Source organism: Leucopleurus acutus (assembly GCF_964270905.1).
Source record: "Leucopleurus acutus genome assembly, chromosome: 11".
Taxonomy (NCBI): Eukaryota; Metazoa; Chordata; class Mammalia; order Artiodactyla; family Delphinidae; genus Leucopleurus; species Leucopleurus acutus.
In genome coordinates, this window is record NC_139152.1 from 100964903 (window position 1) to 100986951 (window position 22049).

Here is a 22049-nt window from a genome sequence, read left to right on the forward strand (position 1 = left end):
GAACCCGCCTCTTAAAGGGCGTCAGACTTAAAGGCCTTGGCTCCGCCTCCGTGACACCGGGTCGTCAGCGGCCAGCCCCACCATCCCTGCCCGCCTCGGGTCAGGGACCTCAGCGCTCAAGGACAAGTGACGCTGCCGGGTCCCAGAGGGAAGCATGAGCTGGAGGGCATCCTGCCCCCCGTGGCTGGGGCTTCTGCTGGACCTGGTGTCAGCTGGGCCCCTGGCTGGGATTCTCCCTGGAAAGCCGGAGTCTTCCGGGGCCTGGGATGGTTTTATGGAATCATCCATTCCCCTAAATCAGGGGGAAACTCACACACAGCGCCCGGGGAGGAGGACGTTGGCAGGTCAAGAGCAGGAAGATGGGCTGGAGCCTTGCGTGTGGCGGGAAGTGGCCGCGGTAGGTAGACGGCCCTCGAGCCAGCTGTGGGCCATTTTAGGCTTGTCTGGTGCCCACACAGCTTTGCCAGACGCTTGCCTGGGGCCGGGGCTGCACCCACTCTGGGGCGGGAGAAGGGATTTAGGGCCGAGCTCCCGGGCTCACCGTGGGGTGAAGGGGAGAGGTGTGAGCGCTGCGGCACAAGGCATAAACCACGCTCCGACGACACGCATGCGGGGAGAGTGGGACCTGGAGGGGGACCGTGAATTTGCCAACAGAGGAGAGGAAGAGCCTGGGGCAGGGTTTTGGTCTGAGGTTCGTTCCGGTCACTCACTGGAGGACGGTCCAAAGATGGCCGCCACAGGATGGACGCTGTGCGGGGGCCTTGGGTTCTGCCAGGATCCCTTTGTCCCAGGTAAGGAAGGCCCTTCCACCTGAAGAGAGAGGACTGGTGTTGCGGATGCACTCGTCACAGGCATTTCCCACCAGCTTTGGCTTTTCCTGAGCTGTTGTCATAGCAGGCGTTCCTGATGCCGCCCACTGGAGAGGCCTCAGCTAAGCTGCTTGATTGGATGGAAGTGGCCCAAGCCAGGTTTTTCTATGATGTCATCTAAAGGCTGAGTGAGGCCCTGAGATTTAATTTGAATAAATCAGCTAGGACGATTCTGTTGAAGCAAACTGTGTGGGTTCCCATTCCCCTTGATAACTTAGGAATTGACAAAGAGAAAGCAGAAGCCCTTTCTGGAGTTGAACAATAGAAAGCTTGTATCTGAGAGCCCATCAGAACTCCTCCTGACTGATTCTGTATCTTGTAAAGAAAAATGTGCCTGCTGGCGACAGATTTTGGCCCCAGCATCAATTCATCATTTCTCTACTCTGCTAATGTTTTCGTATTTTTCAGTCTTTCTCCCAAAACTTAAGACTCTTTTCCTCCTTGGAAAGGAGGTTGAATCATAATCTGAAACTTCTTATAAATTTCAGATGTCACTTTTCTGCTCATGAGCGGTGGAACTTCTGCTATTTAAATACAAGATTATCCGGCTTCTACTTGTAAATAAAGTCAGCTGTACAATGAAACCGATACTGGCTTTTCATTTTTCACCTGAGATTCGTTGTCTGATGAAATGGTTTCTTGACAAGGGTGCTGCGTGGAAGGCATAATGCTTCTCTGGCGTGTGTGTGTGTGTGTGTGTGTGTGTGTGTGTGTGTGTGTGTGTGTGTGTGTGTGTGTGTGTGTGTGTGTGTGATTACCACGCACGCCAGGCCAACGGCAGCCGTCTGTCTTTCTGTCACATGCTCACGACTGATCCCACGAGATCCTCACGTAAGCAAGCGTTCAGCGATGCCCATTACCGGCATCCAGGGAGTTTGGGGGGCTCTTCTGTAATTCCCTTAGGTGAGGCCATCCCCCGTGACCCCATGCGAGCTCCGTGGAGGACTTTTCAGTGTGTGCAAGTACTCTTGCCATTGTAGTTTGGATAAGTGTGAGGATATGAACTGACTTAAAATCAAGAGGAAACATGGACCAGGTGTCATAAACCCATTGTACGCTATTATAAATAACATATTTTTATGATAAATGAATATTTTCCCAAACAAAAATGTTTAGTGAGAAGAAAGGCATGGTTTTACTTTACGTGCCTTGACAGAAGACAGCTGAACTCTCATATGTGTTTCTCCAGTCAACCTGTTGTAATATGTTTTCCCTTTAATACTGGACCACAGCCGAACAGATGGTAGTTTCTTGAAGGTCATGCAGTGTGAATGTGGAGTCATCTCAGTGGACGTTTTGTGCTCAGTCACAGTAAACTCCATTGACCTGTCTTGCACTTGGAATAGATCTTCTACACACGCATGGTTCTGTCACATCAGACACTGGTCACTGGAAAATCCTGGATGCCCGAGGTATGCAGATCTTCTAAACATTGGTGCGTCTCATCATACAGTATCAGAAAATCACCTTTGTTAGTGTTACCACCGTCTCATAAGGAACTGTCAAGCCCAGAGTGGTGGAGAAAAGTTCTCTAAAATTCAGATTTGGGCTTAAAAGTGCAAATATTATTATTGGCAGCAAACACTGTGAATTGGTTCCCTTGAGGTGACAGGGTAACTTTGTTCATTTTTGAGAAAAGGTCTGCCAGATACCCAAGTTTGAATAACCAGTTTGCCTGTTGGTCATTCTTTCAAGTACGTTTTCTCTTGGAAAATGTATCCAGTTCTGCTCTCAGCTCAGAGAATTGCACCAAAAATTGCTTTTCTGGAAGAAATCAATGTTTTTGGGTGCACGTCTCCAGAGCTTTACACGTGCTTCCCATTTTTGCCATAGAACACTGAAAAGATGTTTATCAAGGGTCAAGATTTAACCCAATACTAATCATAAGATTAGGAACTTTCCTGTGTCACCCAGGACATCCTTAAGTGAAACTGCCTCTTTTTAAACCACGAGTGTGTGGCATTGAGTACGGTTGTGGACGCTGCCTTGGTCTGTGCCGCGAGCCAGCACTTCTACTTGCCACCACTTCCGTAGCATGACAGCAAATGCCAACACGGCGACAGAGGTAGATGATGCCTCAGTATCATTATGAATGAGTTTGGACCTCAGGGTCCCAGGGAGCCCAGCGGCTGGCTGAGCACCGTGGGAGCTGCAGCCCCGCAGGGAGAGATGCTCTCATGGAGGGGCCCCGGGGTGAGCTCACAAGAGGAAAAGTACAAGACGGAGAAAGTGCGCCGCGAGTGAACGTCGGCTGGCCCTGGGGCTGGGGGAGCTGTGCCCTGACTTGGGATCCTACCACAGGGGGTCTTTCTGCCCACGTCCTGCTCCTTGGATCCTGGGCGTTGTGAGTTGACTGCATGTCCCCAGTGGGGCCACTGGGAACGTGAGGTGGAGGGCCCTGACGTGGGCTTTCCCGTCTCATTGGCGGGATAGAGCCACGCTCGGGTCTCATAATGAGGTCGATTGTCCTCAGGTACGCCGTGAGGAGTCCAGCCAGAGATTTAATTTTTTTTTTTTTTTTTTTGCGGTACGCGGGCCTCTCACTGCCGTGGCCTCTCCCGTCGCGGGGCACAGGCTCCGGACGCGCAGACTCAGCGGCCATGGCTCACGGGCCCAGCCGCTCTGCGGCATGCGGGATCCTCCCGGACCGGGGCACGAACCCGTGTCCCCTGCATCGGCAGGTGGACGCTCAACCACTGCGCCACCAGGGAAGCCCCAGAGATTTAATTTTTAAAAATAATTTGATGGGGGAATTCCCTGGCGGTCCAGTGGTTAGGACTCAGCGCTTTCACTGCTGTGGCCTGGGTTCAATCCCTGGTCGGGGAACTAAGATCCCACAAGCCACGCAGCGTGGCCAAAAAAAGAAATGTGGTGGGCCGTTATTTCTTCCAGTGGTTTCACGGATCGTGTCTTTCTAATGCCGCCTTTGGAGGTGCTTTTTGGTTAGGTCACCAAAGGCCGTGTGAGCCAGTGCAGCTGCTGGGCTGCTTCTTTACAGAGGACCGCCTTGCGACAGGCCAGCAGGACCTGGGCCTTGGGGCCGAGGAGGAGAGTGCCCGTGTGCTTTCTGAGGGAGGAAGCTGCTTGAAGGCCTCTGCTGCGGCGCCGGGGCAGGGCAGGCCCGGGTCCCAGTCCAGGTGGGCGAGCCCTTCTCTGGCTTCTGGGGGATTATTGTTGGGCCTTTGCCAGCCTTCTCATTTCACTAACGACATGACGCCAGGGTTGTCGGGGAGCTCTCACCTCTTGAGTTACGGCTTCCATACTTGCCTGCCCTGCAGTCATACTATTACTCTCAGATTCATTACTTAGCAGGACAGCCTCTTTGAGTAGAAAAGGACTGTTGCCTTTTATAATCAGTCATTTACATTTTCTTTCCTTGGGGAAGAATTACTCAATTCTAAGAACTGGTTGCTGGCGTGGAAGGGATGGGAATATTGGGGAAAGTGATGATATTATCTTGGAACTTGCCGGAGAAAAGGCCGGAAACGTGGTGGTGTAGTGTCTGGCAGAGAAAGGCCTGGAATGACCAGACCTGTGACTGGGGGCTGGAGGGGACACTGTCTTGCGGGGGGCGGGGTGGTCCCTCAAATACAGCTGCTGTGAGTTAGCCAGGGGGAGAAAAGGGACGACGTATCACAGCGAACCAGAGCCTGCACAGGGAGCCCTTGGAGAAGGTTCTACTCCGAAAAGGAGAGCGGCCCGAGGCATGCTCAGAAGGTGGCCCAGGATCCTCAGAAGGACCCAGAACCTCGATCTGTTGCCGCCTCTCAACCGAACTCCAAGGAAAGAGAACAAAGGGCCGGTGCCGTCACTTGGGAAGGTGGTGGAGAGGATGCTTACGCGGCCTTGACACATCAGGAGTCTCCAGCTGGAAGGGGCAGCGGAGCAGCAGGAGGAGAGCGCAGAGCCAGACCCCGTGCCCGGCCCGCGGGTGGGCAGCGAGGGGCCGGAGCGCCCGCTCCACGTGGCACGTTCCTGTCTCGCATCCAGAGGCGTCGCGCAAGGGGTGGAAGCGCCTTCAGAGCTGTGATGTTAGGGCTCCAGTCGATAACAGTGAGGACTCTTGGCAACATTTTAGAAACGTTTATTAAGTAGACAAGAATGTGTGGGTTACTGGGCTGAAGCAGAAGATTCATTAAGAGTGAGTTATTGTGCGCCAGTGTAAAAATGAAGATTAAAAAAATCAATTTACAGTAGCATTGGAAACAGTGAAATCCATGTTGTTGCCTGGGTGAGTCGTTCATTCCTGTTAATTACAAAGCGGTGCTCCATCGTGTGAGTCTATCACAGCTGTTTAAACATCCTCCAGTTGGTGGAAGCCAGGGCTGTTTCCAGTCTTCGGCTGTGAGGGGTGAAGTTTCCGTGAACACTCGTGTAGTCGTCCTCTCGTTGACGTGTGTTTCTGTCTCTTGGGTCAGTACTTAGGAGTGGACTTGCTGGGTAGTGGCGTAGGGCTATACTTAGTTTTTATGGAAAACCTCCAGATCTTTTCTCCGAATTGGTTGCGCTGTTTCATAAACCCATCAGCACTGAGGTCTGGCTGCCGCACATCCTCACTGGCATTGCACGGCCCTGTTTTTATTTCTGCTGGTTAGCAGTTTGTGTGTGTGTGTGTGTGTGTGTGTGTGCGCGCATGCGTGTGTATCTATGTATCTATATTGTTGGGCTTCACTCCACAGGCTTGCAAGGCCTGTACTTGCCCAGCTTTAAGAGTGAAGAAAGAGCCTGGAGTCAGCAACAGAGACATCCACGGTTTAATGGATGGGGGAGCTTAGCTCCTGGAGCAATGCCTCACCACGTGCGGCAGGCAGTGGGCAGGACATGGCGGCTGTCTTCACTCCTGGGGGAAGGGGACGTTGCCAGTTTTAGGGGGAATTGACCTCAGGTGGGCTTGTCAGTTACCAGGGAAACCAGCAGAGGGGCACGCCCCCTTCATGGCCCCTTTGATAAGAACAGTCACTAGCTGGGGCCTGGGGCAAGTATGAAGGAAGGTCAGTCACATGAGCAGGTGTAGGTGAAGCAGGCGCTGGTCCAGCAGGGACGTACAGAGAGCAAGAGAACAGCCATCTTGAGTGGCCTGACCATACGGTGTCTATATATCTATATCTATATCCATATCGAGAGAGGGGACGAGAATATTTTGTCCCAAGTTTGTGGCTTGTCAATATACACTTAAAGAAAAACCTATTTATTTATTTATTTATTTTTGGCTGCGTTGGGTCTTCAACGCGTTGCTGTGCGCGGGCTTCTCACTGCGGCGGCTTCTCTTGTTGCGGAGCACGGGCTCTAGGCGTGTGGGCTTCAGTAGTTGTGGCACGTGGGCCTAGTAGTTGTGGCTTGCGGGCTCTAGAGCGCAGGCTCAGTAGTTGTGGCGCATGGCCTTAGTTGCTCCGTGGCATGTGGGATCTTCCCGGACAAGGGCTAGAACATGCGTCCCCTGTGTTGGCAGATGGACTCTCAACCACTGCGCCACCAGGGAAGTCCCTCAATTTACTTTTAAAAAATGTCTTCTGGGGCTTCCCTGGTGGCGCAGTGGTTGAGAGTCCGCCTGCCGATGCAGGGGACACGGGTTCGTGCCCCGGTCCGGGAGGATCCCACATGCCGCGGAGCGGCTGGGCCCGTGAGCCATGGCCGCTGAGCCTGCGCGTCCGGAGCCTGTTGCTCCGCAACGGGAGAGGCCACGGCAGTGAGAGGCCCGCGTACCACCAAAAAATAGTCTTCTGCTGAGCAGAAAATTTTAATTTTGTTGAATTCTAATTTATTATTATTATTTTTTGTGATAACGGTTGTCTGTGTCCTAACCAAAAAGCCTTTTCCTACGCCCAGCGTGCCAGGGTATTCTCCTATGTTTTTCTTCTAGAAACTGTAATTTTAGTTTTTACTTTTAGGTCTGTCATCTCGCTTGACGTAATTTTTCTGTATGTGAGGAAGGCACATACAGATTTCCTAGTGAACGCGGCACCATTTGCTGAAAACAGTTTATGTTTCCAGAGTAGATTGCTTTGGCGCCTTTTCTGAAAATCAAATGACCGTACACATGTGTGTCTATTTCTGGACACTCTATCATGTTCCATTAATCTATTAATGGGTTGTTATGCCAGTACGCACTGTCTTCACTACTGTAGCTTTTCTTGGAGTTCGATAAAGTCCTCCAAGTGTGTTCTTTTTTAAAAAAAATTGTCTTGAGTATTTTTGGTCCTTTGCATTTTTTTTTTTTTTTTTCGGTACGCGGGCCTCTCACTGTTGTGGCCTCTCCCGTTGTGGAGCACAGGCTTCGGACGCGCAGGCTCAGCGGCCATGGCTCACGGGCCCAGCCGCTCTGGGGCATGTGGGATCTTCCCAGACCGGGGCACGAACCCGCGTCCCCTGCATCGGCAGGCGAACTCTCACCCACTGCGCCACCAGGGAAGCCCGGTCCTATGCATTTTTATATAAAGTTTATCATTAGCCATTTCCTACCAAAAAAGCCTTACGGCCTGGGATTTAGAATGGAATTATATTTTGAATCTAGGTGTCAGTTGTCCCAGAATTAACAGTATTAACAGTGTTAATTTATTCTAGTCCGTAAGCATGGTATAGTTTTAAATTTATTTAAATGTTCTTTAACTTACCCTAATAAACATTTTGTAGTTTTCAGTGTATGGGTTTTGCTCATCTTTTGTTAAATTTGTTTCTAGATTTTTTTTTGATGCTCCTTTAAATGGTATAGCTTTCTTGGTAAATTTTGTTTTTTTGTTTTTTACTGATAGTTTTGTACAAATACAATTGAGTTTTGTAAACTGACAGTTTTCCAGTTCCTATTGTTGTATAACAAATTACTCCAAAACTTCCTGACTCAGAACAACTGTTTTATCACTCTCACAGATCCTGTTGGTCAGGATTTCAATCAGGACACACCACGAACCTCTGTCTGTGCACCTCGGTGTCTGGCGCCTCGGTGAGACGGCTTGAAAGCTGGCACAAGTTGATGCCTAGGGACTGGAGTCATCTGCAATCTCACCCTTTTAAGTGTGTGGTGCCTGGGCTTGGACGACTCTAAGACTGAGACTGTAGATTGAGCTGCCCACGCATGGCCTCTCCATGTGGCTTAACATCCTCATGGCACGGTGGCCTTAGGAAAGTCAGACTTCTGACATAATGGTTCAGGCTCCCAGTTAGACTTCCAGAAAGCAAGGTGTAAGTTGCACTTTTTCATGACTGAACCTCAGAAGTCGCATAATATCACTTCCACTCTACTCTTTTGGGTAAAGGAGTCATAAGCCTACTTTAAAGAGAGGGAGATTAGACTCCATCTCTAGATGCAGGAGTGCCCTGGTCACATCATAAAAGAATATATGGGATAAGAGAGGTTGTTGTGGAAAATACATGCCACACCTTGTTTCTTGTAATCTTGCTAAATTCACTTGTTAGTTTTAGGAGCTTTTGGGTAGATGCCTTAGGATTTTCTATGTGCACAATCATGTCACCTACAAATGAATAGGATTTTACTTCTTTCTGTGTAATATGTGTGGCTTTTATTTCCTCTTCTTGCCTTTCTGCATTGTCAGGGACCTCAAGTACAATGTTGAACGGAAGTGATGAGAGCAGACATTTCTACCTCCTTCCAGGTATTGGTGGAGAGGGTGAAACATTGAGGCGCTCACCATTAACTTTGATGTTAGCTGTTGACTTTTCAGAGATGCCCTTTACCAGGGTGGTTTTGACGGTGCACATTCCACAGACAAGGAGTCTGTATTTTTAGTAAACATTCTGCCTTATTTTGGTAGGCCTTTTTCTTTGCATTTGAGGAATACCAGTATATGAAGGACGAAGAGATTGAGGATAGAATTTGTAAGACTTGGTGGCAGAAGAGCTGGAAGACAGGTCATAGCTTGCTGGGCTTTTAAATAATTGTGAGTCAGTATTTTGCCAGTGCTTTTTCTTTGTTGAGATAGATGCTCATGTGGTTTTTCTGACTTATTCTGTTCGTGCACTGAAGGACATTGATTAACCTTTAATGTTAAGCCAGCTTGCATTCCTGAGATAGGTCCCACTTTGTCGTGAGATGTTAGTCTTTTTATGTTTCAGGATTCTCTTTGATATTGTATTGTATTGTATTGTATGTAATATATTTTAAAAGAGTTTTACATCTCTGTTCATGAGGAATACAACTGACCCTTGAACAACACAGGTTTGAACTGTGCAGGTCCACTTACACGTGCTTTTTTTTTTTCCCCTCAATTATATACGGGTAGTACTACATGATCCAGGGTTTGCTGAATCCACAGATATAGCACTGCAGATACAGAGGGCTGACTATGCGACTTGAGCATCTATGGATTTTGGTATCCATGGGGGCTCCTGGAACCAACCCCCTTTGTATACTGAGGGATGACAGTATTGTCTTCCATTTTCTTTTCTTCTATGTATTCTCTTTTTCTGTTCTGGCATTAGGGAAATGGTGACTTCATAAAATGCTCCTGTGATTTCTGAAAGAGTTTGTGCAAGCTCGGTATTGTGTTTTTCTTAAATACTTGATAGAATTCAACAGTGAAGCCATCTTGGCCTGGAATTTTCTTTGTGGGAAAGTTTTAAGTACAAATTCGATTTCTCCTCTGGGTAGGGCTCCAGATTTTCTATTTCTTTTCTTGTCAGTTTTGATAATTTGTGTATTTTAAAGAATTTGGTCATTTTAAACAGTTGTCTAATTTATTGACATATTGTTGTTTGCAGTATTCCCTAATTCTTTTAATGTCTATAAGAACTAAAGTGATGTCTTCAATTCCTAAAATTGGTAATTAAACGAATTGATATGTGTCTTGAGATGTGTCACGTAGTCTATCTTGACGAATGTTTCATGTGTCCTTGAGAAGAATGTGTGTTCTGCTTCGCTGGGGGAAGTTTCTGTAAGTATCAGTTAGGTCATGTTGGTTGATAGGTAGTGTTTCTCCTGTCTTCTGTATCCTTACTGATTTTCCGTCTGCTGTTTCTGTCAATTGCTGAGTGAGGACTTCCGGCGTTTCCAACTCTAATGGTTGATTTGTCTCTTCATTTAGCTTTGTCAGGTTTTGCTTCATGTTGTTTGAATCTTGGTTATTAGATACACACACATGTAGGATGATTATGTTTTCTTGATGAATTTATATGCTTATTGTTATGAAATATTCCTCTATTTCTGGTTATATCCCCTGTGCTGGATTCCAGTTCCTCTGATACTAATATAGCCATTCCATCTTCCTTATGGTTAGTATTTCCTTGGTGTGTCTTTTGCATCCCTTTGCTTTTAATCTAGTTGTGTCTTATTTAAAGCACGTTTCCTGTAGACAGCCTATAGTTGGATTTTGCTTTCCTACCCTTTTAGTGTGTGTTTAGTTCATTCACATTCATGTAATTATTTATATGGCTGGGGTTTACGCTGCCATTTTGCTATTTATTTTCTATTCATTTCATCTTATTTCCTCCCTTCTTTTGCACGCATTGGGTACTTTTTAAATTAATGGACTTTGTTTCTTAGGGCAGTTTCAGGTTTACAGAAATATTGAGCGGAAAGTACAGAGAGTTTGATGTACTCTGTTGCCACGTCCTCACACACACAAGCTTTCTCCTGTTATTGACATCTTGCGTTCGTGTGGTGCCTTTGTTACAGTTGATGAGCCAATATCCATATGTCATTATTAACTAAAGTCCATAGTTGACATTGATGTTCCCTCTCTGTGCTGTACATTCTGTGGGTTTGGACAAATGTATAATGACGTGTATCTACCATTATGGTATCATACAGAGTAGTTTCACTGCCCTAAAAATCCTCTGTGCTCCCCCTGTTCCTCCCTCCCTCTCCCTGAACCCTTGACAACCACTGGCCTTTTCACTGTCTCCATGGTTTTGCCTCTTCCAGAATGTCATTTCCGTGGAACCACACAGTGTGTAGTCTTTTGAGACCGGCTCCTTTCACTCAGGGAGACTTTCTTATTATTCTTGTTAGTTTTCACTCTGACTTATCGGCCATCTCTCCTCTCCCCACTTTTCTTTTAGTTAGTGGTTACTTTTTAATTTAATTTAATTTATTTTTTTAAAAATTTTTTTGCGGTATGCGGGCCTGTCACTGCTGCGGCCTCTCCCGTTGCGGAGCACAGGCTCCGGACGCGCAGGCTCAGTGGCCATGGCTCACGGGCCCAGCCGCTCCGCGGCATGTGGGACCCTCCCGGACCGGGGCACGAACCCGTGTCCCCCGCATCGGCAGGCGGACTCTCAACCACTGTGCCACCAGGGAAGCTCAGTGGTTACTTTTTATAGCACGTATTTATAACTTACCTAGAACTTACCTTACTCCCTTCAAATACTGTTGATCTTGGCGAGACAGCAGTGAGCGGTGGCTTGAAGCAAGATCTTAGTTCCCTGCCCAGGAAGTGAACCTGCGCCACCGGGGAAGCCCTTGCTCTTCCATCTCTTCCATCTGAGAGGCATCACGGAGCTCTGTCCTCGTCCTTCTCCCCTCTTCCCAGAGACCATGGTGAAGACGTGGCGGGTGTGAGGTTACGCACTGCCTCTCAGCTTGGAAGGACAGCTAATGTGATCGATGACACGATCAAGGTGCAGAATGAGTTCCACTGCCTGCAGTTCCGGCTGAGAGCCAATCAAACAAACGAGTTCACAGGAATAAGTGAGAAGCCCTACATTCAAGTTCACAAAACCAAGCAGTACGGTTCGTTGAATGCAGCCTGGACAGCCTGGGTTGACTGCGTCGCCAGTGGGATGCTCTCGTGGTTCTCGTGCCCAGATTCTGGCTTTGGTCTTGTAGCTGACCTCTTGCATCCTCTCTGGTCCCTTCTGTTACGCCCCACCTTGTGGCCAGAGTCATCTTTTCCAAATGCAAATCTCGTAACCGTGGTGGCTCCCCATTTCCGTGTCAGTAGCTTCCTTCTGTAGCTTTGCTGGGGTCTCACCCTTTATCTCCACGTGGTCTTCTAGCCTCGGAATGGTCTTTTCCCGTCAGCCCCACCTTCCTTGCGGCCCCTCCCGCTGCACTGGCATTCATTCCACGCCTGGAGTGTGCCTAGCTTCCTTCTCCCTGGGTCTCGGCCCGGGCCTCACCTTCTCTGCGTGGTCCTCAGATCAGGCCCCCGTTCTGTGCCGTGGCGGCCGGGCTCCCCAGGGCACAGCCAGCCCCCATGCGCATTTGCGTGGCCTGCGTGATGAACGTTTGCTTAACGACCGGACCGTCATCTCTGGACGGGAGGCCCGTGCTGTTTTCCTGCCCAACTGTGTTGGGAGGCCCAGGACTGCCCCCAGGTCCCATGACTCCCAGCATGTAGCTGTGCTCCCGGCCATGATTCCTCCCAGTGCAGTCGTGTGAAGCGGCAGCGGCCAAGGGAGAAGGCCCGGGGGGACCCAGGCGCCAGCTGCCCGGAGTCCTGCCCCGGTGGAGTCGCAGGAGACGCCTAACGCCCCAGCGATGAGTTGTCACTGTCTGCCGGGAGCTCGGTAGAGGCTCTGCGCCTGGGATCTGTACCGAGGCTGTTCACATAGGTACCTCGAAAGCAGGAGCTTGGCGTAAACCACGGTGCTCAGCTGAGGCCAGCGAGCCATTCTTACTGGTTCAGGAGAGGTGGGAACACCCAAAATGCTCGGTCCCAGGCGCTGGCTGAGGGAGGGCCGACCTTGCACACGGGCCTGTCTCAGGATGGAAGTCTCCGGCCTGGTTTTCCGCACCGTCTCTGCTCTGGCCTCGGGGTATTGTCTCACGTGTGAGGCACTCAGGCAGTGTTTCCTGCACAGAGGGAAGAGCTCCCAGTCTGCTGTGGTTCTGTCTTCTATGGACTGATGCATCAGTTGCACTGATTGGATCATCAGGGTGCCTGAAATGGGGCCTTGTATTGCTGAGTCGTTCCAGTCGCAGGTCCAGGGCAGGTGAGGGAGGCAAGTGTGGTTTGAGCGTAAGAAAGCAGCTTTCTCAGAGTGAGACTGGCCAGGAGAGGGGTGTGGGACTTGCTGAGGACTTGCGTCTCTGGTCTGGGGGCAGCCCCTTGTCAGAGGTAAGAGGGATTCTCAGTTCTCTGAGAGCTGGGAGTTTTAATAGGCAGGTGCTGCGGTCCTTCCGGCTAAGCCGATATGAGTGTATCTTCCAGCTCTTCTCTGAAATGCTCCTTCAGAAGAGTTTATTCTGCTTGTCTTCTGAAGAGCACAGAAAATGCTGTTTGTTATTGCAGGAGGGTGAGGCGGGAACGACAGCATATGCGAGGCAAGCCTGGTGTGCATTTCTTTATTTTTTTTCTGTAAAAAGGTAAGCAGAAAGGTAAAGTCCGTCTGCTACGGACTTCACTTCTGTAAAACATTGCCCAAAAGGTCGTCGTATTCTTCAGACCTTCCTTCCTTCCCTCTGACCCATAAGTTTTACATATTCTATCGTTTCTTAAAGACACAAACTCAAATCTCAGTTTGAAAGGACATGCATGGTTACTTTTCACGGAGTATTGTTAATATTATGACTGTTACTATTTCTGTAAATATACCGCATTCTTATTTACTTCCTTATTACTTCCTGTTTTGTCTGCCTAGTCATACATTTATTCAGCAGACGTTTTCTGTGCCAGGTGCGTTGCCGGCGCGGGTTTGGATGGCATGCTGGGGGTGGCGCCCCTGCCTGAAGTGGGCAGAACCCATGGTCAGATGAGGGGCGCTGGTGGAGCCCTGCTGGGTGGCCTGAGTGCCAAGTGCCTCTCCTGAGGCCACAGAATATTCTCCTCCCCTCACATCTTCCACCTCAGCCTCTGACTCTGGAATGTCCCTGGTGTGCCCTTCAAAGGCTTCCTGGCTACTGTGGGGCCATCCTCAGCCGGCCACACTGTGCCCCTTCTGAAGGATGGTCTTCTCTGCCCCCCTCCCCCCGCCTAGATCCAGATGCCAAGGCCACACCTGTCAGTCTTCTCAGGTCCTTTCACAATACAGATTTCTTTTTTAGACTCTCGGGTGTCATTCTTTTCTTATTATTTGGATTTTCAAGAGAACTCATCTCCCCTACCTGGGTTTTGAACAAATTGAGAAATAAAATAGTGGCAGATGGCCAAAGAATAACTTCTGTTTCTTCTAAATGAGAAGCTTGAAATCCTGTCTTAGTGTGAGAGCCAAATAACCTGGCTGACTGAATCCCAGGATCATTCAGGCTGACCCACCCTGTCAGAGCCAGCGCTGGGCCTGGGCGGGACCCCCTCACGTGCATCAGAGCTGTACCAGGAAGCAGCCTTCCGGGGGTGGGGACAGCAGCATTCCTGGAGGAGCAGCCTCCCTAGGGGAGCAGCCTTCCCAGGGGGAGCAACTTTCTTAGCGGAGCAGCCTTCCACGGGGGGAGCAGACTTCCTAGGGGAGCAGCCTTCCTGGGGGAGCAGCCTTCCACGGGGGGAGCAGCCTTCCTAGGGGAGCAGCCTTCCTGGGGGAGCAGCCTTCCTAGGGGGAGCAGCCTTCCTGGGGGAGCAGCCTTCCTAGGAGAGCAGCATTCCTGGGGGAGCAGCCTTCCTAGGGGAGCAGCCTTCCCAGGGGGAGCAGCCTTCCCAGGGTGGGAGCAGCTTTCCCAGGGTGGGAGCAGCATTCCTGGGGGAGCAGCCTTCCCAGGGGAAGCAGCTTTCTTGGGGGAACAGTCTTTCTGTGGGGAGCAACCTTCCCACGGGGAGCAACCTTCCTGGGGGATCAGCCGATGCTGAGAGCTGGAAGGAGGGCTGAACCTACTGGCTGTTTAGTCTCCCAGGCTTAGCAGTTGAAGTTGCCTTCTTGGGGTGAGTATTTCTGGGGATGGAGATAGTGCAGGAGAGGCACCAACTGAGTTCCCTCCACTTGGAAGCAGACCCCGGGTTTGAGAGTTGGCTGTTTGCATAACCATTAGGTCCCTTCTCGGCCGGGGGCACGGCCCGCCTTGGAGCCCACAGCGCATCGGGACAGGCCAGCCCGCAGTGGAACCCCCGCTCCTTTGAGGATTCTCCTGGGACGCCGGGGAGAGGACGTTAGAGACTGGTCCTGATGGCTTTGAAACGTGTCAGAATTGAACATTAATCCGATAATCTGTAAGGCCTCCACCCTTAGTTTATTTCTCATCCTTAATTATGTCCTGCTTGACTCTTCCACCTGTCTCATCAGAAATTCCACCATGAGGTGAAATGCCAGTGTGTAAGCTTCCAGCTACACAGCCTGCCCCGCATTTGAGTATAAATCTCCTTGTGTTACCCAGTTTCAGAGAGAAAGTGTCTTAAAGGCCAACCCTTGTAAGTTCAAGTCCAAAACCAGAATTTCCGTTGCCCATTAATGTCTAAGTCCGTGAAAGCTCACGGCTCGTGCTTACCTTGTGCTCATCAGGTGTCTCACCAGGACACGCACAGGCCTTTCAGGGCCCAGAGGTCCTGTCCATTGAGCGCCAGTCTGCGAAAGCCCTCGCCTCACAAGCCTTCTAAGCGTGGCAGAGCGCACAAGCTTGTCACCGTGTCTAGAGGGCACATCACGCCAGGCCCCTGTGGCAGCCGCCCCAGGAGCACCGTCCCCCTGCGCAGAGCAGGGCGCGTGTGGGACCTCAGGGTTGCTCTGAGTCGGGGCACCGCTCGGAGCTGTCCTCGGTTTTGCCCTCGCGGGGATGTGACAGTTGGATTCAGAGGCTGTCACTTGAAATCGACTTGGGAGAAACCTCAGCAAGAAGTTAGGTCTGAGTTTACTCATTTTCTCTTTCTGCGGGAAAAAGATCCTTGTTGCCTTGTAGGCATTTTAAGTTCTGTGTCATCGTGGCTGCCACTCCTGCTCTAGTTAGGGAGGGGTGTGTGTGTGTGCGCGCGCGTGTGTTAAACCCAGAGAGTGCCGACTGTGCTGGAATCAGAGCCCTCCACGTCTGACTGCTCAGCCTTAGACGCTGCTGCTGGTGTGAAGGTCCTCCTCTCCCCCATGCTGTGTCGTTGGAGCCCCCCTCGCAGGTCCTGGGGCGGGTGGCACCGGGAGTGCTGTTCCCACGTCCTGGGGCCTCCCCCGTGCCTCCCTAAGGACAAGCCATCCTCTCCCAACACCGGCCCAGCAGGATCCCCCCTGAACCGCCAGGGCCCGAGGCCCCATGCGCTCACTCTAGTTCAAGGACCCGCAGGTGCAGCGCGTCGTGGCTTGAAACACACATTTATTACCTCATCGTCCTGGAGGCCGGAAGGCTGCCATGCACCTGGGGTGCTGGATCAAGGTGTAGGTCAAGGCGTGGGCAGGGCTGCGTCCCTTCTGGGGCTTCAGGGAATAATTCGCTCCTTGGTCTCTTTCGAGCCTGTGTTGCTTGGGTGGTGGCGCCTTTGCCCGCCTTCCACGTCCGCGGTGGCGAGTCAAGCGTTCACTTTAAATGTAAATATCTGCATTTACATAGATGTGCCCCATTAAATATTCCTGAGATCGGTGTGTTCCCCTCTGACATCAGGGGGTGTCGGACTCACCTTCTGGTTCGTGCTGCACGCTGGTGGTGTAATGCAGCCTAATGCCTTGTGCGTTGATCACTTTGTGAATCTGTTATGTTGTGAAACTGTTCACCTTTGTTCCCGCTGCCTTTTTCCCCTTTGGAAAGCGGGTTTTATTTTCCATGCATATGATATTCGTTGTTATTTTTCCCGTAGGACAACTACACCTTTGCTCAACCTGGGATCCAAATGAAAGTGAAAATCTTGGAAGAACTCGTAAGCCGGATCGATGGTAAGCCAGCTTCCTGGGCTCCCCTTTCCCTGTGGGGCGGGGGAGAAGGTGGTGGAAGGCTCAGGACTCGCCGGCCAACAGCTGACAGGATGCCGTCCTCGTCCAGCCCGTGGCCCCTGGCTTGCGCCTTCCCCGCATCCTTCTGAGGCCACCCACTGCTGGAGCAGGTGCCGCTGTCATTCCTTTTACAAAGGCGATATAATCAGAATTCAGTGCCGTCACTTTGCAGGAGTAATGAGTGCGTCCTAGAAGCAGGCAGCTCTTCCTCCTTATTAGGCCTGGTGATTGTCATAATCTGGGTGACAGCCGGGTTGTTTATGGCCGTCCTCTGGCACGCTGTTCCTGCCTCTGCACAGCATTTTGCTATCAGGGATGCTGGCGTAATTTCTCCATGGAATCCAATTAATTACTGAGTCTGAAAATAACATCTTTAATATTATAGAAAAATTATAGTATGTGCTCGGCCATTTTAGATTATGCTTTCGTGTTTAAGTGGGGGCTTTGAAATACTTTCTACCCTCATCCTTAAAATAATTCCCCCTATGATGTGCTGACTGTCATATTGCAATAGCAGAGTTTAATTAAAGTTGAGAGATAATGCTGCCCATTCCAAGCATACTCTCCTGATAGTTTGTTAAATTAATGAACAGAGCATTAACAGAGGGATACCGAGCAGAACCGGGCATGGATCTGTGACACCAGTTGGCTGGTCAGTGGTGATGCGCAGAGAAGACACAGGCTGTGTCATCAGGCGCCGGGTGTGAGCTTGGTGAATAGCTTCACTGAACCTGCAGAGAAATCATGCTTTGCTTAAAACGTAGACTCGCTGCCCGTGTTCCAGGGCTGCCTTCCAAGGACAGGCCTATCCCGGTGTCTCTTCCCCTTGCTGTACCTTCAGCAGTAGAAAGTATATCGGTAATCATCTTCCCAAGAAAGGCACTTGGTTTGGGAAATGATTGAATGACATTATAAAATGGAGTCATACAAATTATCAACTCCATTCTGTTCCTTGATTGAATCTGATTTTCAGTTGCATCTGATGGTTATTGCCTAATTTCCATATTATGAAGCTCTACACAGTTCTTCCACTAATACTTTGATTCAGTGTATTTAGCTGCTTTGCAGCTACGTGTTCAAAGTACTGTTTTTGGCTTATGTAACTGCATTTACGTACCTTTATTCTTAACTTCACGGGGAGATCTTTGTTGGACGCTCTTGCGTTTTTTCCCTGCGAGCAGTTTCACACCTTTCCCCCAGCCTCATTTTGTTCTTTGAAATACAGTTGGCAGGAGCTGTGAATTACACTTCCTTAGCAGTTCTTCTTTTCCTCTGTGTCTCTTAGAAGGCAGGTTTTGTATTTTTGTGGAGCTTGGAAAGTTGCGGGTGGTGCTTATGTGTTCCAGGGCTACAGTCTGGGAGATAGTTGAGTTGATTTTCTCCAGAGCTGTGGTTTGGAAGAAGCACATCTCGGGTTTGCTGGATGATGGTTTCAGAGAGCGGCAGCAGCAACCAGGGGAGGCCCAGCCGGATCTGGGCTTTTCAGGGAATCCCATTTTCATTTTCCTGCAGCTTCTGAGGAGGGCATGTTCATTTGTTTAAATGATCAGTTCTTCACAACATAGGAGGCTCTTTTTGGTAATCGGTTAGACTTTGTGATCTGTTTGTAACTATTCTTCCAGTGAAACCTGGAAGAACTTCTGTGATGGCCTCAGAAGAATTCCCAGGCTTTTCAAGCAGGAAGTAGCAGAACTGACAGAGTTTGGGCTGTTACCCCTCAGCAGCCCCGGGGAGAAGTGTCCTGTAGGCCCCCTTCTCTCACTGTCCTCCTGGAGAAAGAATTTGTGGTCTTGGGACTGTGCAGGGAAGGCAGGATACACTAGGAGGAAAATATTGCTTTAAAAAAAAAACAAAAAACTGCCCCATTTTTGCATTTCAGGGCAAGGACAGCATTGATTTCAGAACTTTTTGGCAATTTGGTGAAGGAACACAATTTCATGGACCTGTTATTAAGAAAGCTGAGGTTTTATGGGCTTGACCCAGATGGGAATAGTTTAGAAAAGAGCTAAATTGCTACACAAGGAGAAGTGAGAGGAATTTTGGAGTTCCAGTAGTAGTGTTGTAAGTCAGAAGAGAATGGAGAGGGAGAGGAGGGCAGAGGCCCAGGGGTACAGGAGGGTGGCAGCGAGGGGAGGGGGGCAGCGGGGGGTGGGGAAGATTAGGAGAGGGTCAAAGTCACTGTCTTATTTTCTAGCTGTGACAGCTGGCTAAAGGATTTCTGAAAAATACTCTAAAGTAGTTTTCTATTTTGAGTAGTACGGTACCCTGCTCTCTGTTACCCCCACATCTTTAGAAAAAGTCTGTTCCCTAGACACGAAGGTGGCGTGACTGAAGACAGAGGGTCGTGTCTGTAATGGAGGCCGAGCAGGAAGGTGATGGGCAGCAGCCTGAGAGATCGCCCGGTGGGTGGTAATTGTCTCGAGAGAGGTAAGCTGGCTAGTGAGAAGCCACAGGGGAGTCTGTAATCTTTGGGGCAGAGCTTTCAGAACTTCCCACACAATGAGAGATGGAGCCTTGAGCCACTGAATTGGCAATGTCGAAGGTGAGAGTAGGAGGACCTTCCGCTGCCAGTGGTGGTGGGCTAGGTAATTCCAACCAGATTTCTCACTGAAGAGACCTAAAAAATGGATGATTGTTTTTTAAAGCCAGCAAACAAACAAACAAATGGGGGGTGGTGAGGAAGAATGAAAGAGAGAAAAAAAGAAAACAAAGAAGGTAAAAAGAAAACAAATTTCGTAAAAGCATTGAAACTGCTAATAAGGAGACAAGGACTTCCTGGCCAGATTCTGGAAGAATGCTGGAACCAGAGAGATGAGCCCAGCCCTGAAGGCCACTGTTGTTCTGAGGGTTCTTGCTAATCCAGAAGAAAGAATCCCAACGTGGTTTGTAGTTTTGACAGCTTCATGGAGGGAAAGGATCAAACCGTAGCCTACCTGAGGATAGGAGTGCAGAAAATGCCCAGGTACTTTCTGAGACCCAGAAGACCAACTGTCAGGGTGGAACTGAAGTGAAACTGCCCTTGTGCAGTCTTGCAGGCCAGGTTTACATTACCTGAGAGAACCAGGGTTGTTTGAACCTTGATTACAGCACTTCTGTACTGGAGTAGAGTGCTTGGGAGAAGCAAAAAAAAATCTTTTCTGGAGGAAGTTACCAGAAAGTTGTTCCTCAGATTGTTTCTGCCTTTTTTTTTTTTTCCCACCTAAAATGATCTACACATAGTCAAAAATACACACACATTCAAGACTTCTTAAGTGAGAACAAGCAGAAACAACAGATAACAGAAACAGGCCCACAAGATGTTAAGTTTCTGTAATTCTTACGCATAGACCATGAAACTGTTCTCCTTACTATGTATGAAGAAATATAAAAAAGAGAATCTTGAGAATGTTTGCCATGGTAGTGGGAAACTATATGATTTTACATAAAAGATTTGAAAAATACAATAACCAAATTAAAAAGTCAGTGGGCAGATTTAACAAATTAGACATAGCTATAGAGAAAGGTAGTGAACTGGAAGATGGGTTGGAAGAAAATAGCCAAAACAAAACATGGAGAGATAAGAATATGCAAAATATAGAAAGTAAGAGATATAGAAGGTATGGTTAGAGAGCTGCATATGTACTTATTTGGAGTCATAGAAGGAGACGAGGGAGAGTGAGTAAGAATCTGAAGAGATAATGATGCATTGTTTTCCAAAAGTACTGAAATAAACCAATTCACAGATTGAAGAGCCCATTGAATCTTCAGGAGAATAAAGAGAAAACTGTATGTAAACACATCATAGTAAAATTCAATTGAAGACTAATTCTTAAGGCAGCGAGAGTAAGAGATTATTTTCTGAGAATGGCTGTCTGAGAACTGTCTTCTCAACAAAAGCACAAGAAGATATGTTCAATGTGCAGGAAGAATGATAACTGTCACCGTAGTGTTGACATCCAGCAGAAATACCCTTCAAGAATGAATTTGAAAGTCCAAGAGGCCACCTAAATCTGCATTGTTTCTCACTGCCTCCAGGAAGCTGTGTAATCAAGAAGGAAAGTAGACGAAGTGCACACACCTGCCCTTGCAGCATAAGCAGGGGACCACGATTACTGTGAACTTCAGAGCCCTTGGAGATCGGCAGGTCAGCACCCCATCCAGCCTTGGGAGAGTCAGGTGGTCATTGGGAAAAGGAGTGGGTATATGGGCAGCTTAGGAGTAGAGCCAGATGAAATCACCACAGGAAGACGAAATCCCACCGAGAATGGGAAAATACCGAGACTGGGTCTGAGGTCTGGGAGATCAAAGCACTGGCTCTTGGGAAATTGGAAAGGCTTTGGGAGGTCTGGATGAGCGTCTGCTACGACCTTAGCAGAACCCATTTCTAACAGTTACCTGCCTCTACAAGGTGAATGCTTAGGTCACATTTTTGGGGCAAGGGCTTGCCTAGGGATTTCTTGTTTCTGTCAAACTGTGCTTTATTTTGGCCCTGGAGCAGAGCAAGCCGCTTCTTGTGCAAATGTGTTACTGCCATAGGCCGGTCAGCCTCCAGCAGGCCACCTCGTAGCCCAGCTGAGGGACATTTGGTGTTTCTTTGGGGCACTCTGGCTGCGGGTGGGCAGATGGAAGGATTGAGTCTGGGAGACCAGGGGCAGCAGCTGTTGATAATCGGGTGAGACAGAGCTTATCTGACAAAGGCCAGCGTGTGGCCTTGAGGAAGGGAGTGGCCTGGAGTCAGTATTCATGTAGCTCTCATTCGTCCAAAAAGCAGCCTCAGACCTTTTTTTAAAAAAAAACATTGATTTCTTAATCTCTTATCAAATGTAGTTTCTTCTTCTCTCTTGGGGAGAAATAGCTTTAGCCCTCGGTGTTAGATGTGGTTCCCGGTCCTCTGTTCTTCTGGGGCCACCTTGCACGACGCTCAGACTTTTTCTGGGAAAGGCTGCGCACAGAGCTCTCATTCAGAGAAACGCCAGGCAGCATCAGTGCTTCCGTGAGACCACCCACCATCGTGTGGTCATTTGTGTCCAAGCCTCAGGGCCTCCAATAGACAAGGACTGGTTGGTTGGTCTTATTGGCTGCAGCCCGCAAACACTAGAGTCTTCACCACGTCCTCAGGTTCTGCTCACACACGCTGGAGCAGTGGTGGGCGTGTGGGGGCTGCGGTGCTTGTTCCCTGTGCCTGCAGACCCTGGAGGGGACCCGTAAGCAGAGGGGTGCGCATGCACCCTGGACGAGCAGGTCTGCCTGCCACGCGCAGCAGGATGCTGACATCCGTGGGTGGGTTTTGCACTGGGTGCTGTGACCTGTTTCCCACATCCCTGTCCCGGGCAGGGGCCAGCCTCCTGCGGTGCCACTGACTCCCTCTGTGTTGCTGCTGCCTCCCCCCTTTCCCTTCCCTCTCCCATCAGCACCAGTTCCCTCTCCTCTGTGGGCTGCCACCACTCCTTGCCTGAGTGCACACGCTGTGTCCTC

The 22049-nt window shown here is 49.5% G+C and overlaps 1 protein-coding gene across 1 annotated transcript in view; it reads left to right on the top strand.

The window, feature by feature from the left end:
* Nucleotides 1–22049, top strand: part of TBC1D22A (TBC1 domain family member 22A) — a 314915-nt gene that overhangs the window by 184897 nt on the left and 107969 nt on the right. Inside the window, exon 10 of the mRNA XM_082851042.1 lies at nt 16463–16538. Within this exon, the coding sequence (XP_082707168.1) occupies nt 16463–16538 (76 nt within the window). The remainder of the gene's footprint in view (nt 1–16462; nt 16539–22049) is intronic.